Source organism: Centruroides sculpturatus, unplaced genomic scaffold, assembly GCF_000671375.1.
Source record: "Centruroides sculpturatus isolate CEXI.00-Female unplaced genomic scaffold, Cexi_2.0 scaffold872, whole genome shotgun sequence".
NCBI lineage: Eukaryota > Metazoa > Arthropoda > Arachnida > Scorpiones > Buthidae > Centruroides > Centruroides sculpturatus.
In genome coordinates this window covers 4,743-24,443 of record NW_019385158.1, presented here as the reverse complement: position 1 = coordinate 24,443, position 19,701 = coordinate 4,743, and the positions used below count along the sequence as shown (strand labels likewise).

At 32.6% G+C, this 19,701-nt stretch overlaps 2 protein-coding genes across 2 annotated transcripts; both read left to right on the top strand.

Moving 5' to 3' along the window:
• Positions 1 to 1,629: 1,629 nt before the first annotated feature.
• LOC111635580 lies at positions 1,630 to 4,625 on the top strand. The gene is made up of 4 exons (XM_023380576.1): positions 1,630 to 2,565; positions 3,679 to 3,747; positions 4,350 to 4,439; positions 4,506 to 4,625. Exons 1-4 carry the CDS (start codon positions 1,630 to 1,632, stop codon positions 4,623 to 4,625), a joined length of 1,215 nt encoding a protein of 404 aa, XP_023236344.1.
• An 11,108-nt stretch (positions 4,626 to 15,733) lies between these two features.
• Positions 15,734 to 19,090, top strand: LOC111635588. The gene is made up of 4 exons (XM_023380590.1): positions 15,734 to 16,669; positions 17,840 to 17,908; positions 18,815 to 18,904; positions 18,971 to 19,090. Exons 1-4 carry the CDS (start codon positions 15,734 to 15,736, stop codon positions 19,088 to 19,090), a joined length of 1,215 nt encoding a protein of 404 aa, XP_023236358.1.
• The last annotated feature ends 611 nt before the right edge of the window (positions 19,091 to 19,701 follow it).

The window sequence follows — 19,701 nt, the reverse complement described above, 5'->3', positions numbered from 1 at the left end:
CATCGCTAAACCCGATGTAATATAGCTAATCACCAAACATATGCCGTAAATCCATCGGGCTAGTTTTAAGGCTAATTACTAAATAAATTACGTAATTAATTTGGCACTAGAGGTAAGCGTTAGGCGCCATCTCTTATTAATATTAATAATTATAAATAAAGTAATTAATTTTAAAGAATTTAGAACTGCTGGGAGAAAAAATCGGCCCGGAGCGGGACTCGAACCCACAACTCCAGCTTATCGTGCAGATGCGTTGCCAGTTACGCTATCCGGACCTCCAGCCCGATCTTCTCTTCCAGCATATAACTATGTAACCATCGACTGTTATTACAATGCCCATTTTTTCTCCCTGCAGCTCTAAATTATTTAAAATTAATTACTTTATTTATAATTATTAATATTAATAAGAGATGGCGCCTAACGCTTACCTCTAGAGCCAAATTGGTTACGTAATTTATTTAGTAATTAGCCTTAAACTAGCCCGATAAATTTTCGGCATACGGTTGGTGTTTAGCTATATTATATCGGGTTTAGAGATGTTTGTATATAATTAATTACATTCCAAAATAAATCACATTTATCTAGAATATCAGAATACCAAAATACCAGAAACAGATCACATTTTTCTCGAATATCAGAATACCAAAATACCGGAAATAAATCACATTTTTCTCGAAATATCCTGACAAGCTAACGATCGAAAAATCGGAGAAATCCTAACCTAGGCGACGTGCCGAGCGAAATATCGATTTGCAGTAAAGAGATGTCTTGAGCTTATGCAGACGTCACAAAGATTGACAATAATTTCTACTCAATCTTAAATATGAGTCATATGAGTAAATATTACTGAGAATTGAAGCAATAATGTTGAGAAATTCGATACGAACGCAAGACTACCTTTATTATTTTATTAATATTTCTACCAGTAACCGAGTGGATGATATTATTAATACTATTAATTAATCGCAGGTTTATAGGCAACAAATAATATATTCATGTAGAGTTTTTATAAGTTTTCATTACGTTTTTTATCATAAATATATTGGCTAGTTTTCCAAAGAATGTCCTTTCGAGAGGAACTCTCTTTGGCAGATCACTCAAATAGTCTGTTGTCTTATTCTATCATACCAATTAAATCAATTATAATTAACACAACAAGCTAATTTCGTAACGAATTGTACATGTCGAATATAACTTTTATATAATCCATGATATTCGATAGAGTTTATGCTTTCAATAAATTATAATCGTTAAATTTAAACAAGAATTGTGCAGCTCGTAATGGCTATAAATTTAAAAATTAATATCGTATAATTACTTGTAGATTCGTACACTTTTATAAATATGAAATTAAATACAGGACAATTTTATTCTTGATTAAATTATTAAACTCAAATACTCTTAAAAGTATATCAGAAAATTTACAGTATCTATTGATATATCATTACGTAAAGTTTAGATGTTTATCGAAAACACGTGTGCAATTCGCTATGCACGTACTCCATGATTCTGATCGATGTTTCGATTTATGAGTATTCACGAAATATCCGACAGTTCGAACTTTAATTACACCAATCATTCGGAATCTTGTATCCATTGAAACACTCATTTCAGACAATGCAGTAAGCTATGTCAGAGCATTTACAAGAGCGCTGTTGCACTGGCATCGTACTTCCTTTCCTTGCTAGTGGGAAAGCATTTGGATTTGATTTTGTGACGCTTTGCCAATGCATACAAGAAGATAATGTAAAAACCAATCGTGGTTCATCTCTTGCATTCAAAATTTACATCACACTCATCGAAGTATATCTATGGAGTGTGGCCTTTCTTTTCGCAATACGTATCTACGATTTAAATCTCTATTGCTTACGATCAATTCACATGTATGGCGACTACGCACGTGCAGCAGCAGTAACGTTATGGATCACTTCATTGTACATTGCTGTCCAATTCAGTATCCTTAAGAAAATGAAAGTTACCATCCATTCTCCGAAGAGCAGTTACGATTCTGAAAAGAATGTCGTATGTGAAGTCCAAAAGTCAGCTCCGATATTGCTGTTATCTTTGTTGGCATCTCTCGTGATAATTACGCCAATTGGATCAATTTACATGTATGCTGAAATCCAAAAATACGAAAATGCAGATACCGAAGCATTTGTCTGCGCTGTGGCACACGTAATTTGGCTATTCTATTTGGTAGGGCAAATCGACGTTTACCTGATGATTAACGGAATCATTCTATACGTCATCGGTATGAGATTGGTATATCTGTCAGAGGAAATGGCGGCGTTGCACGTGAGAAGAAATACTCTGAAAAAGATCTTGCAAGAAATTTTCCACAAGCATTTCGAGCTGTGGGAGATAATCGACAGCTACAACTACCAATGGATCGACCTTCAACCAATTCTCTATGTTCACTTCGTCTATGTTTCTAGTTTCATTCTTTATGCCACGATATTTGTAATAAATGGAGTCAAGCTGAAAATAATATTTACATTAATTTGTATAATATTCGTGGGCACTTTTGTTACAAACAGTTACTTGTTGTCGATTATCACGGGAATGGTAAGTAAAAATATACGATAATCAATAATTTATTTCGTTAAATAACTTACATTGTGATTCTCTTTATTTTATATACTTTAAGTCATGTTTAATATTACACTAATCATAAACACTCTGAAAAATATTTGCGATATTTTTTATGTTCCAAAATATTACAAAATTGATATAAACTATAACGAAATAGTTATTTAAAGTATAGTTATTTTATACTTATAAAATCAACAGGAATACAATAAAACATAGACAAAAATGCTTTAGATAAGATTGCGTTGATATAAGGAAGCAAACGATAACATTGGTGACCTGGAAGGAAAGACATTAAATGGAAAACTGTTACAATTTAATAGTTAAACACCTGTAGAAAACTCAGAAACATTTACATGCGTAGAATCCGTTATCCGGGCGAGCGTTACTCGATTAACTAGCAGTGTTCAATAGTATGAAGTATTCTTGTAGGCATATAGCAAATTTATGGAACAGAAACAAACAAAGATATTCAGCAACTAGATGCCTCTGTATTGGAAATGCTATGGAAATTTTCTTGAAAACAACTTTCCAATTATTAACCATAAGTAATAAAATTATTTGTGTCTCTATCTGTTACTAGATTTTATTATGTAAAACTTTTTATATTATTAATTAATGAATGACAATAAGCTTAATTCTCACACACCAGTGATGAGCTTAATAACGATTATAAATGCTAATAATGTGTGAAATCTTCATCAAATCCAACTCCTGTAGAGATATGACACTTTACTGCTTTATCTCCCTACTTCCTCGACCTATCACCACCAAAATTTAATTGCGTTAATGACCCGTTGACACAACCTACTATGTAAAAGTTAGTCTGTGTAATCTTTAGCCCATCGTGAAATACTGAATGAAAATAGATGTCAACACACACACACATATGCACATACATTTGGTTTGTTTCGAGTTCAGAATGTCCAAAAATGTTCAGATTTGAAAAATACTCGAAGGCTCACATTTGAGACGAATCTAATAATTAATATTATTAAGTATGCATAATAAAAACAGAGCATTTATGTAGTGATAGGTTTTAAGTTGGAATGCTAAAGTTGAAGTATAAATAACTTTATTTGATTTCAGTTGTATGACAATTTTACTTGGATTGAGAGACTTTCTCCCGCTGATCTGTCTTTAACTTTCAAGTTGAAGGTAAGTTTTTTATTTTCGTTTCAATGATATGAAATTATTGCATCTAAATGTAAGATGTCCTGACGTACATCACTGCATTCAGCAGCATTATTAGTTAAACTGTGCAGCTAGTTAAATTTGATATGTGTAGAGAGTTTGGTGTTGTTCTAATACTTCTTCTAAAAATACAGACGTATTTTGAAGTATAACAATTTTGAGCGATTGCAGAAATCTGTGAATATAGTTTAAAAAACAAAAATTGTTCACGAAACATGGGGCAAACACATCACGAATGGATGCATACTGTTTTCATAATTACTTTTATCACAATTCTTTAAAAGGTTACAAGTTTCTATTATAGTGTTTTATGCTAATGTCTAGTGAGTTTTTGCACAATAATTTGTGCAAATTCACGCTATAGTTATCGTAAAATAGGTATTTTTTTTTACACACTTGAAAATTCATTAACATGAATATAATAACATATACGTTTTTAAGAATTTAACATTCATGATACAATCCTTTTTTTTTGTTCATACAACACAAAATAATTTAAAAAGGTTGTTTAGAACGAGAGTGTGTTATCCGGTTTAACATATAATTTATTCAATAAAATTTTTTAGATGATCGATTTCATGAAGAGATACGGAAAAAGACGTCTAGGATTTTCAACAGGTGGTTTCATTTATGTGAAGCGGGATTTCATTATCAGGGTAAGTGTAATTTATTTTGTCTGTTTACAATGGGTGCAATTAATTCATAACATTTTATTTCTTTAGGTTGTGAGTGGATTGTATTCAGCATTTTCAACATGCGTGGAGTTAAGTGGAATTTTAAAACAAGAAAAGAAATGTTCTACCGAATTCACCAATTCAACAAGCACAAACAGAACCATTTAAGCAAAGGTATGAGACTGCATGAATTTCAAACAGAATAAAACAATGAGTTTTCTTTGCAATTCATGTAATCTCATTCCTTTGTGTAGTAATCTCATTCCTTTGTGTTGTATGTTAATAACTCTAATTTTTATACAATTATAATGGTAAATCTTCTATCATTTTTTTCTTGCATGTAATTTATTAAAAGATTTTGCACTGAATAAGTTGGCGAGTGTAAGGTTTATAAATATTCACTTATATAGGTTGTAGACTGAACATGGAATCGGGTAATGAAAGCGCACAAATGCGTAGGTAATCGCTGGCATTCTATTCTTTCGATCCATTCTTTCATGAAGACCAAATCCTATCTCGATTAATTAATACAAGAGATTGCAGCACAGCTTAAATTAGAAATAGTTAGAGCGATTTAAAAATATAACGGTTGTAGCTTCATACAATGGGTGGTGAAAAACACGTGGCTTTGTAAATGGCGCCATTGACTGTCAGCAGCCAACAGTATAAGAAAATACGATCTGGGGCAGAGAATTTGACGGTGTGTATCGATGTTCTACTAGCTTTCTTTTGCTGTTACTATTATTGTTTATTGTGATTCAGCTTTCTCAAAATGTTTAAATTTCTGTGAAGATATTTCTTTGGATGCACATGTAGGCATTCACATAACTACTCGCAGAATACTTTTCTCAAAATGAAAAATCATTCTTCTTCGTATTTGTTTAAGCTGACAAGCCGTAATTGTTACTCATAATTTCTGCCAGAATAACGAATATCAATCATGATTTAGTTCATTGAAGAAAGTACTAAATGAGAAAAAGTTCCATTTTGACGAAGAGTTTTATGGAATCAATGCTACGTGATTTCATGCAAATGGTTTGTTTTGTTAAGTTATTGCAACGCAACACTTGGGCGATGTCTAGGGGGATGCCTTCTGGGAGGTGTTTTTAGAGGTAATTGGCCCCTATTTAAGCTTTACAGACGTGGAGAAAACCCGAGTAAATTCACATAGTTAGCCCATCCAGGGGCCTTAGTCTCGAGTTTTTCGTGTTACAACTCCCAACGTGTTGAAGGTGTCACGTGGTACCATCTCACACACTGACGTCAAATTGGTAGTCTCGAGTTCTAACTCACGTGCTTTCCCATCTCACCATGCGAGTTGCTACTCACGTTGAGTCGAGCATGTGAGATCGCTACACGAAAGTAAAAATGGCTGACGATACGCAATTCTTATCGCTATCGAAGAGTTAGAAAGAGCCGAAAGACGTTGTTTGAGAAGGTAACGAATTTTTCGACCACGAGTAGATGACATTTCTTTTCGTGTCAAGTCAATACTAATAAAAAAAAACTTTAATTCATAATTGATAAATGTATACAGCAAATTTTTCTAAAAATAAAAAGAAGTATCTAATTCATCGAAAAAGAGTATTAAAATGATAGTAAATTATATGTATAAGTTATTAAAAGCATAGACACTATATTAAGATTATTTATTAATCACAAGTGTTAAGTTCTGCTTAATAAATAATCTTAATAGACAAAACAATTTAAGAAATAGATCAAGGAAGAAAACTATATGAAGAAAAGATTAAGTTTAAATACATTTTCCATTACATAACGGATTTTTTAGGTTCAACACACGCAATTAATTTTTCAAGTAATTCTCTCCACAAAGCGAATTGTCTTTTTCTTGTAAATTCGTTGTCGAATTTTCCGCTGTTCATTTTCTTATTATTTTCTATATATGTTACTAATATTTCTTTTTGTTCTTTATTTTTTAAAATAAAACATTCGAGGTTTTCATTTTGTTTCTGCGTACTATATTGCCACAAGACAAGTTTTAACTGTAGCACGTGTAATCTAATTCGCGTTGATTTGTTTACAACTTGTTACAGTAAAGTTGATTGGTCGAATCAGTATAGCCGCAAACCCAGATGCATTGTAAATAATCCCATCAGGCTTAACGACACACGTAAACAAGTGAGTATGACGTATTTCCGCTCGCCTTTCGAGTTCGCTCGAAGAGTCTAACTCGAGACTACCGATTATGTAGGTCATAGTAACACGAGTGAGTTCGATGACGTCAGTTCGAGTACAACTCGAAAAACTCGAGACTAAGGCCCCAGGTAAGGTGCGAACCTACGATCGAACCTCCAGCGTTTAAAAACGGAACCGCTTCGCCGCTGGTTTGCTTCACGCAAACGAAAAGTTACTTTAAAGAATATTAGGAATTTGCAAAACGTTCTTAAAGAATAATTATAAAAATTGGTACTATGGTAAAAAGTATTGCAATTATATGTAACAATTATTTTGAGGCATTTTCGAACTTTTGCCCTTCCGCATGAGTGCACTAATAGGATTTTTTAAAAATATATGTATTGTGGCTTTGGGCAGGCCCTTAGGTATTAAGGACAGAGCCGATATATCTGGTATTTAAATATTACTGCGCTAGTTCTCTTGGATTTAATCACCATTCAGAAATAGATTTTTTTAATTGCGATCAGATTTAATCAATTGTTAATGTGGGTTAACTGTATTGGGGTGCCGTGTAGTGGACTATCATACCAACGATTAATCACTTGACATTTTTCTCTAGAAGAAAGGCAACAGATCAATTTGTGGTTATTTATTCACTTAACTTTGTAATAAGTACATTTTATTCAGTAAATCTATAAATTATTTACTTTTAGTAAATAATTTAGATACGTACAAATGTTACCATAGTATCTTTTAGTAGCTTAAACTTCATAATTCACTATATTTACGGTTCACTTACACCTTATGTGCTGAATTTATTTAAAATGTAAAAGCTTGCAATGAGGCAAAGTAATTTAACACACAATTTTATACTGTGTAATATAATATAGTAACTGTTACGCCTTGGTTTATAAAGTACCCAATCGCAGTAATTGTTACATCCGGAGTTATTTATCGTACATTTCAAATATGTATTTGGTAAAATTTATTTTAAGAATATTACCAGAATGTCCATAGACTACTTGTATTTCCTAGTAAATAGCAAGTTTATAGAGAAATTATTACAATTAGTTTGATTTATTTGGTAACTGCAATGCAACATGTGGACAATCTGCCAAGGAGATGCCTCCTGGGAGAAAAGTTGTCTCTACTTTGATGTTACTAACTTAAAGAAAACCAGGAAAACTGCATGTGGCAAACCCATTGCACATGAGCGAACTTAGGACTAACTACCAGTGTAACTGTTTCGACTCCTCACAGATGAGGCCTATGTGCTACTCCTCAATGTAATAACGCATCTACTTCGTGCTATATCATTGTCACAGTAACTAAGTGTAACGCCGTATATCTGCAAAACGTAACAATGTATTAGCAACAAATTAGCAATTAGCATATACTTATTATTTTTGCCAACAGATGGCGCTAAACACAAATCCAGCAAATAAAATGCAAACAGAACTTAATTGGTATAAACAAACCCAATGAATATTTTGAGATGGTATGTAAGAAATTATGTAATTTACAAATTTGTTAACGAAACTTCCGAGTTTCCTAGTAATTGGTGGAACGGTCTAGTAGCGTATACCGAACAAACAAACATTCTCATTTATAGATATAAATAAAATAATATACAGTTGAACCTGTGTATCTCTAATCTCAATGGAACGAGGAAAAATTTCCAGGCAGTTTTCGAGATACAAAGGTACCTACATAGTAAGCACATTGAATTGTAAGAGCAGTATTTTATTGATACAATAGCAATTACACTACATATTACTGGTATAAGTACGATATTATGTATAAATAAAATAGATCGAACTATATAATAATTTGTGAACTTACTCTTTGCTCTTAATTCGTATAAGCCTGTTTTGTAATGATCAAACATAACACCTCGTTTTTTTTTCATCACTCTATCATTAATTTTTACGTAATAAAAAGTTGTCATTAAAAACTAGCATATAAAATTTTATAAATTGTATAATCTACACTGTATTATTTTTATTGGTAATTTCAAGTTTCGAAAAGACAAACGATACTAATTACAATAAGTGTGGTATCAATTTAACAGAAAACTATTAAGTACTCTAACAGCCTTACTTTAAACTCAGCAATGGTTTTTGATAAAAATGGTCTTTGTGAGTTGAGTTGTCTTTAACACATGTTTTTGTTGTACTTTGTAGGAATAAAATATATTGCAAGATGTTATCGTTTATCTTTTCTCATTATCTGTACTCACAATAGAATTTGCAGACTTCAGGTTTTGAGAATGCAAAAAAGTGAAAAATCTGCTGAAAAGTTCCGTGTATATGTGTAGTTCCCCAATTTACCTGTAGTTTGGTATAACATTGGAATGTGTCATTTTGCAATGGGGAATATTTACGAAACTTATACGTTTTCCTCTTCTCTGGTGATTTATCTATTTGATCGTATGCTACAAAATTCCCATAATACTTTGTTATCGCCGCTGTCAATGTCGTCTTCTCTTGATTCATATGCCTTATTGTCCTCATGTGAACCCTGTATGCGTGTACGTGTGTTGTCGTCTATTTCGTTTAATTCAGTGAAAGTAAAGAAACCTTATTTAGCACTGCAGCTTATGTATAAGCAGCGCTGTAACTAGCCTTTTATGCACCCTGTGCGAGCTCTTGTAATTACGCCCCAAAACTATTACCTAAAACTTGGTCAAGGTTATTTCTCCGCACTGTGTCTGGGAACCGCTGGAACCGCCATAGATATGGCACTGTGTATAAGAGGCATTGATTGTATTTAAGTTTGATGGTGAAAGGGCAAGTGTATGGAGAGAAAAGGAGGTCATATGTCGAATGGGGTTGGACTGAATGAAGTTTTAGTTCATCGGTAAATACAATTTTTTTTAATGAAACTGATCATTGCCCTTAAAATTAAGCATTTGCTACTTTAAAGTACTTGAAATATAAACAATTTTTATAACAAAATCTCATAACAGAAGGCCCATACACAATTTTATTATATTGTAATTACAAATATAAAAAGTTATTTTCTAAAAAATCTTGTAATAGCCAAGAAAGTTATGCAACTCATTGCTGAATTTTTTTGGCTTTTCAAATTAAACTCATGTANGATTTTTATAATTTTTTTTATAAATAATTATATAAAATAAATTAATGAATTCTTCACATTTTGAACCTAATGGATCCAGAATATTACGGATTTCAACACACTTGTACAAAGGAAATTGTTAAATATATTTCCTATAACTAATTATAGGTTTTAATGTATTGTTTCTGGAATACCGAAAAGAAAAAGTTTGCGCACATTCATTGTAAGCCTGACTAAATCATAAACATAGCAGTGATATACACATTTTCGGTCTTTCAACTCTTACACATTAATTTTATTTGTATTTTGTTTCATAATTTATGACAACGCAATACTTGGGCTATTTGTGTAGGGAGATGTTTTAAGGGTAAGTGGCGCCTATTAAGGCGTTACTGACGTGAATAAAATCCGTAAAACTCTACGTGGGCAACCCTTTCTGGTCAGGTGCAAACCTACAACTGAACTCCTAATGTTTAAGGAACGGAACATCTTGGCTACTGGTGGGCCTTAATTTCATTTAGTGGTCTGTTTCGTTAAAAGTGAACAGTAAGAAAAACAACATAATATAATACAGATAAATTTACATTTTGCTTTCTGATATTTTTCCAACCGTTATGTATTGATAAAAAAATAGAGTATTGTAGTCGTGTGAAATTTGATATTTTAAGCTTTTTGCAAATCTCCATGTCTTAAGACCTCCCGAATAAAAAACAGCAAAGAAATTCCGTGGATATGTATCTATTGGCGTCCATTTCGATAAATATCTCAAAATGGGGTAACGATTAAGAAACAAAATTTGGCTTCATGGATTGTATATGAGGGACATTGACGCTATTAAATTTTGGTAGTGAAAAGTTGTTGAGATGAGGAGAAAAAAAAATTTGCTTTTTGATTCTTTCAACCCTGTGGGCACTAAGAGGGCTTCATTTAGGTAGCCTATTATGAGATCGGCATGGGGCGGCTGGGTGGTGAAGGTAGATGTCCAACATATTCTGACGGACCATCCCTCGTGGCAATTTAATGTAATATTGCATACATGATAACCGATGATCCAAAATTACAATAAAATATCTTGGGGTAATTTTTGATCATTGGTTATCATAAGACACTCATCGAATACGATACCAAGCGAACGAACTTAATTGTTCATTCTTTCTCAAAGTTTCAAGGGCTACTTGGGGAGTTACGTCGGATGCTATGGATATAATATACGATTAAATTTATATTTCTTCTATAACTTACGCTTGTAAGAGTTGGGGCTAGGCAACCTTTAATGCCCACCCAGCAAAGAAAACTGACCTCCGCTCAAAACAGACCTCGCAAGAGCTCACAGAACAGCACCAAATAATAGTCTACCTATTATTGCTCGTAAGCTGCTAATAGAGTTTATTATTGAGTTTTACTTAGTATATTAGAACGATAAATGGTGGAAATGACAATGGAAACAGCTACATTTATGCCAGCCACCTTGGAGAAAATTTCCTTTTAACTCTCCATTTACACTAGCTTTGAAAAACTCAATACTAACGACTTTTTGTAGCCTCATTTAAGAGATCGCCATGATATATTTGAATGTTAGCTAAGAAAAGAAAAGCTATTCGTAAAAAAATGTTTTCTTTATGAAAAAGATTTATTGAAAATTATACATTTGAAACATTTTTATATGCGCAATCTATTATTGAATGTTTTCTTTATGTAGCTGATTTTACTCATGCGGCTGTGACACTTGTGCACACAGCCACATAAGTAAAATTTATAATTTTCATGATGTTTTAGACGAAGGAAATTTGAAAATCTTTCAGAACATAAAGTCTCACGACAGAATATAGACTTTTTCTCCACCAGGATTTGCTTATGTTCTAAACTTACATGCTTGTTAGTAAGATTTCCTTTTGAGGAAAAGTGCTTATCGCAATAACAACAAGTATAGTATTTTCTGATGTATCCAACGCAATATTCTCCATAACGATTTCTTAGCAACGTAGCAGGAATTCTTCTAAACTAATTATCGATGATGAAGTGTGGTTTTAAAGCCAAAATATCGACAAAAAATTCTAAGCACACCGTATAGTACGAGGTACGACTATACCCTACCTGAACGTCCCAATATACCGGCATCTCGTGGTAAAATCCATAACTATGTCTACGTATTAGCCGTAGTTCTATAATTAGCCGACAGTCTTATCTGGTCTTCAAACCATTATAAGATTTACTGGATGAATTGACAAACTTTGTCTTTGCTTGCTCGCTTACTTGTGCGCCATTGGCGTGTGGTTGGGAGTCAGATACGTTTGCTATTTCGTCCTGTGTTTTCATATTTTTTAGATTTGGAAAGTCCATGATTGGTTGGCGTTGGTGGTGCGTCAGTTGCAGGACGATAAGTTTTTAGTATGGATACTTAGAAGGCGTTTATCCTGGTATAGGCGCAAATGATATCTATTAAGATTTGAATACATGCTAAAGGTGGCCGCAGTGCTAAATACTCGCTAATGGTTTTAATGTAATGATTGTTGGAGACGGAAGTGTGTATGATGGAAATTCGAGCGGTATCAAAAGGATACCGCTCGAATCACCGTCAGGCCTCCAAGCTATTTTTTGCCCAGGGCCTTGCATGTACCAAAGACAGGACTGCATTATACATATATATATAATACGTTATAATTTACAAATTATTTTGTTCTTAACCAATCCCTTTAAGAATGTCAAAATAATTTGTTTGAAATCAATCGTAAAAGATTTGAAATAAGAATTTGCAACCTCTAATAAATGTAAAAAACAGAAAAAGTGTAAAGGGTGATCGACGAGCAGCCTTATCAGACACCTGCGTAAAAAGCATAATGTTGACAAATTATCTGTTATTTGTATTAAGCGCATAGCTGAATAAACTAGACCAACTTCTAGCAATCGACCTACCTCTTAATAAACCTTTATATTGTTTTTTATTAACAAAGAAACGTGTAAAAAAAATCGTAACTAAACTTGCGAGTTTAAATGACACCTCTATGAACTCTCTTACAAAATGTGAGTTCATCAAAAAATCGTTGACAGACAGAGATACACTTTACTAAATAACTTATTATATGTAATAAATTTCGTCCATTCGCATTAGAAACAAATAAAAAAAGGATTATGTTCCGAAATTGGCAGCCAAATAAATTCACGATCAAGATTTAGTTTATTTTTGGATGAATATACTTTATAGTACTAAACAATTGCCGATAGTTAATTCTTAACTTATACAAAAGTGACGGAACATTTTGGAAATTAAAAATGGTAAAGATTTCTAATGTATTATTGCAGAAACTGCTATCCATGTAATCAAAGACAAATTAAAAGAATTTCGCATGTATTTACAAAATAACGTGGTGGCTTTGTTTCTAATGGTGCATGCAGATGTAATGGTAAAATTTGGAAGGCTAATTGAATGTGAGCATCAATTAGGGGAGTGCGGGGCAACTTCCGCATCGGGGCAAGTTTGTCAGGCGCTTTTTTCAAAAAACAAATTAAAAGGAAACTTTGGTTATAGGTTAGGCAGTTGAGTTTTATTGGTGGCTTGTTGAGTGTAGTGTTTTTATTGTTCTCCAACAAGCGTAGTTGAATTATCAAGCAAATTTTCATTTTCGTTCAATTCCATATAATATTTTTTTNAAATGCCATCTCCATCAACTCTATTACAAAATGTGAGTTCACCAGAAAATCATTGAGAGACAGAGATACACTTTACAAAAGAATCCATTATATGTAATAAATCTTGTCCATTCGCATTAGAAACAAATATAAGAACGATTATATTCTAAAATTGGTAACCAAATAAATGCAGGATCAAGGTTTAGTTTATCGATTAATAAATATACTTTACTAAACAATCGCAAATATTTAAGTATTAACACGCACAAAAGTAACGGACCATTTTGAAACTTAAAATTGGTAAAGATTTCTAATGTCGTATGTGCAGAAACTGCTGTCTAAGCAATCAAAGAAAAGTCAAAGGAATTTCACATACGTTTGGAAAATTACACAGTGGCTTGTGTTTCTGATGGTGCAGCTGTAATGGTGAAATTTGTAAGGCTAATTGAATGTGACTATCAATTATATTATGCACAGAGAATTCCCTTAGCGGTATGTGATGTTAATTACCACTTCACAACAGTCTCGGATGAAATTCAAAAAAAAAGATGAAAAGCGCAATGATGACATTCAGGAAGACGAAGACTTTGATTATAGTATTAATCTCAAAAGTGTTTTGTGTGAGCGTTTGGCTGAAGGTTCATTCGATATAGATATTTCATTTGAATTGCTCGACACTCTAGGTAAAGAAATCGTCTTTTCTCAAATCATCAATAAGCTTAGAAAAATAACAAAATTTTTCGCAAAAGTAATATCTCACAAGAATACTTTCAACAGGAACGTGGGAAAAGTTTGCAGTTATTTCTTGATTCCAAAACTCTATGGAATAGTTTTGTAGACATAGTAAAACGATTTATTATAATTAGATCATCATATCGAAAGCAATCATTGACTGTAATAAAGATACTGACAATATTGATCTCGACAAAGAAGAAGACGCTGTAATTTCTGACATCGTGGCATCGCTGCAGTCATTAAAAGTTGAAACAGAAAAGCTAGACAACAGATGATCGACTTTACTTTCATCGGAAGGTATTGTAAATAAATTAAATCAACTAACTACGCCCTTTTAAAAAAAGCTAAAAGAGTCATTTATTAGACACTTGTCAGAAAGAAGTAATACGAAACTGTCTTGCCTCACGCAATATCTGAATAATGAAAAGAATTATGAAAAAGTTGCAACATTCGCAAGTGATGAAAGTTTGCCAGTTCAAGTGTATGTTAATTTTATAAGCGAAACAGATGTTAGATCGCTTTTTTGAGTACCTCCATATTGTATGTGCAGTGATAATGATGAAGAACCAAGTGTCGCAAGATTATCTGCAATGCCTTTAGCTGAAAAGCTTCATGACCCTATTATTACTATTATTATTATTATGGAGGTCGCGGTATGTATTAAATTACTTAAAAACAGAAAAAAGTTCATTATTCGATTTGAAAATTTGTTTTATATCTTAAAAATAATTAATTATATCCCAAAACAGATTATATTTTACTCGAAATACCAGAAACAGATCACATTATTCTCGAAATATCCAGACAAGCTAACAATCAGGAAATCCGAGAAATCCTAACCTATGAGATGTGCTGAGCGAAATATCGATTTGCAGTAAAGAGATGTTTTGAGCTTACGCAGACGTCACGAAAATGGACAATAATTTTCTACTTAATCTTAAATATGAATCATATGAGTAAATATTACTGAGAATTACAGCAATAATGTTGAGAAAATCGATAAGAACGCAAGGATACATTTATTATTCTATTAATATTTCCACCAGTGACCGAGTGGATGATACCATTTATACTTATAATTAATCGCAGGTTTATAGGCAACAAATAATATATTCATGTGGAGTTTTTTTATAGGTTTTCATTACGTTTTTATCATAGACATATTGACAGTTTTCCAAAGAAAGTCCTCTGGAGAAGCACTATCTTTGGAAGATCACCCAAATAGTCTGTTGTCTTATTCTATCAAGCCAATTAAGTCAATTATAATTAACACAAAAATCAAATTTCGTAACGAATTGTACATGTCGAATAGAACTTTTATATAACCCATGATATTCGATAGAGTTTATGCTTTCAAGAATAATCGTTAAATTTAAAGGGGAATTGTGCAACTCGTGATGGCTATAAATTTAAAAATCAATATCGTATACCTATTGTAGAATCGTATACTTTTATGAATATAAAATTAAATACAGGACAATTTTATTCTTGATTAAATTATTAAACTCAAATTCTCTTAAAAGTATATCGGAAAATCTACACACGTGTGCAATTCACTATAAACGTGCTCCATCATTCTCATCGATGTTTCGATTTATGAGTGATTACGAAACATCCGACTGTTAGAACTTTAATAACACGAATCATTCGGAATCTTGCATTTATTAGAACATTCATTTCAAACTATTCAGCAAGCCATGCCAGAGCATTTACAAGAGCGCTGTTGCACTGGCATCGTACTTCCTTTCCTTGCTAGTGGGAAAGTACTTGGATTCGATTTTGTGGCGCCTTGCCAATGCACACAAGAAGATAAAGTAAGAACCAATCGTGGTTTATCTCTGGCATTCAAAATTTACATCACATTCATCGAAGTATATCTATGGACTGTGGCCTTCCTTTTCGCATTACGTATCTACGACCTGAATCTCTATTGCTTACGATCAATTCAAAGATATGGCGACTACGCACGTGCTGCAGCAGTAACCGTATGGTGTACTTCTTTGTATATTGCTGCACAATTCAGTATCCTTAAGAGAAAAAAAATTACCATCCATTCTCCAAAGAGCTGCTATGATTCCGAAAAGTATGTGATACGTAACGTCCATAAGTCAGCTCCGTTATTGCTGTTATCGTTGTTGGCACCACTCGTAATAATTACGCCAATTGGATCAGTTTACATGTATGCTGAAATTCAAAAATACGAAAATGCAGATACCGAAGCATTTGTCTGCGCTGTGGCACACGTAATTTGGCTATTCTATTTGGCAGGGCAAATCGTGGTTTACCTGATGATCAACGGAATCATTCTATACGTCATCGGTATGAGATTGGTAAATCTGTCAGAGGAAATGGCGGCGTTGCACGTGAGAAGAAATTCTCTGAAAAAGATCTTGCAAGAAATTTTCCACAAGCATTTCGAGCTGTGGCAGATAATCGAAAGCTACAACGACGAATGGAGCGACCTTAAACCTATTCTCTATGTTCACTTCGTCTATGTTTCTAGTTTCATTCTTTATGCCACGTTATTTGTAATAAATGGAGCCAAGCTGAAAATAATATTTACATTAATTTCTATAATATACGTGGGCAGCTTTGTTACAAACAGTTACTTGTTGTCGATTTTCACGAGAATGGTAAGTAAAAATATACGATAATCAATACGTTGTTTTGTCAAATACTTTACATTGTAATTAACTTTACACTTATTATAAACTATACAAAATAATATTAAACTAGATATAAACACGCTTTAAAAAGGTTTTGTGATATTTTCTGTATATACAAAGTAGCTAGTCAAAGCATACTTTTCAACAATAATACACAAAATCGTACTCAAGAAAGCTTTAAATAAGATTACTTTGATAGAAATAAGCAAAGTAAAACATTTGTGATCTGGAAAAAAAGACTTTAAATGAAAAACCGGCCACAATTTAATAGTTAAACGCGTGCATGAAATACAGAAGCGTTCACATGCCTAGATTCCGTTATCCAGGTGCACATTACGCGATTAACTAGCTGTTTTTAATAGTTTTAGATCTAGTATACTTGTAGGCGTTCAGCAAATTTAAGATATAGAAACAAACAAAAACATTCAGCAACGTGTTGCGTCTTTATTCCAAATATTATGAAAATTTTCGTAAAAATAACTTTTATATTATTAACCATAAGTAATACAATTATGTGTGGCTCTATCTGTTACTAAATTTCACGTTAAATAACAAATGACAAAAACCTTAATTTTCACATTAGTGATGAGTTTAATAACGATTATAAATGCTAATAATGTGTGAAATCTTTATCAAATCTAACTCCTGTTGAGATATAATACATGGCCGCTTTATCTCCCTACTTCTTTGACCTGTAACCGCCAAAATTTAATTGCAGTAATGACCCGTTTACACAAGCTACTGTGTAAAATTTAGTCTGTGTAATCTTTAGCCCATCGTGAAACACCGAATGAAATACACGTCAACACACACACACATATGCACATACATTTTTTAAAAATTTAGTTTATTTCGAGTTCAGAAGGTTTGAAAAATACTGGAAAGCTGACGTTTGACAATAATCTTATATTTACTATTTTTACGTATACACAACAAAAGCAGCATTTATGTAGTGCCAAGTTCTAAGTTTGAGTGCTAACCGTTTGGTATAATGAGTTAGATTAACACATAAAATCATAGATTGTTACCTGTATTAATAAGTGTTGATAATGTTTTACTTGATTTGTTTTTCAGTCTTAAATAGCGATTAATTTTATTAATGAAAGTTGAACTACAAATACTTTTATTTGATTTCAGTTGTATGACAATTTTACTTGGATTGAGAGACTTTCGCCCGCTGATCTGTCTTTAACTTTCAAGTTGAAGGTAAGTTTCCATTTTTGTTTTAATAATAATAAATTATTTCTTCTACGAAACTTTGAAGTAAGTTTTTATATAAGTACATTTATAATATTACGTACAAGTCGACCCCCCTATAACACTGTTGATAATTCCGTTTTATATGAATTCCATGTTGTACGAGTCACTTAGCGTTTACAAATACGTGAGTCGTTCACAGCCCGGAACACGTATTTGTAAAATCTAAGTGACTCTTATAACATGGAATTCGTGTAAAACGGAATTATCAACAGTGTTATAGGGGGTCGACTGTGTTTTACCGATACGCGCATTTTTTGAATTAATGTAACAAGAGAAAAGTTCCGCGAAATGTAAAATATTTTGACGTGCTAAACTGTTTATTTTTGTTTTGTTTTCATCAGCAACATTCGCTGAACTTTGCAGCACGTTAAATTCGATACGTGTAGAGAGTTTGGTGTTGTTCTGACACTTCTACTAAAAATACAGACGTATTTTGAAATATGACATAATATTGAGCGATTGTGAAAACATACGATAAAAGAAAAATTGTTCAAGAAACATGAGGCAAACACCTCATGAATGGAGGCACACTTTATTCTTCATTACCTTTCTTACAATTCATTAAAAGGTTACAAGTTTATACTGTAGGGTATAATGGTAATGTCTAGCGGGTTTTTGCCCAATTATCTGCGCAAAGTTACGCTATAGTTAAGGTTAAGTTCGTAATTTTTCTTTACAAAGTTGAAGTTTTATTTTTCAATAATAGAATAACGCATAAAAATTTAAGATAACATCGTTTCTTCATGTTTATAGAAATACAAACAAAATAATTTTAAGATGATTTTTAATAACAATGAGAGTCTACTATAATATATAATAATTAATATAATTTATTTAATAAATATTTTTAAGATGAACGATTTCCTGAAGAGATACGGAAAAACACGTCTAGGATTTTCAACAGGAGGTTTCATTTATGTCAAACGAGATTTTTGTATCAGAGTAAGTGTAATTTATTTTGTTTGTTTAGAATGGGAACAATGAATTTATAGCATTTTATGTGTTTAGGTTGTGAGTGGATTGTATTCAGCATTTTCTACTTGCGTGGAATTAAGTGGAATATTAGAAAAAGAAAGGAAATGTTTTACTGAATTCACCAATTCAACAAGCACAAACAGAACCATTTAAGCAAAGGTATGATATTGCATAAATTTCAAACAGAATAAAACAATGAGTTTTCTTTGCAATTCATGTAATTTCATACCTTTGTGTAGTATCTTTTTCATTTTATTCTTGCATGTAATCCATTTAAAAAATTTTTGCACTGAGTAAGTTGGCGTGTATAAGGTTTATAAATATTCACGTATATAGGTTGTAGACTAAACATGGAATTGGGCAATACAAACGCACGAATGCGTAGGTAATCGCTGGCATTCTATTCTTTCGATCCATTCTTTCATGAAGACCAAATCCTATCTCGATTAATACAAGAGATTGCAGCACAGCTTAAATTAGAAATAGTTAGAGCAATTTAGAAATATAACGGTTGTAGCTTCATACAATGGGTGGTGAGAAACATGTGGCTTTGTAAATGGTGCCATTGACTGTCATCAGCCAACAGTATAAGCAAAGACGATCTGGGGTCACAGATCTGGGGAGTACACTCTCTATATACAGAACATTCGAGTGTGGGAGTGTTAGAGATTTCTCATTATGTCTGAAGTGAAAGGTTTTATAGTGGTACTAACTTTAAGGTATTATTGCTAATTTTAATAAAGTGCGAAATTTATCAAAATGCT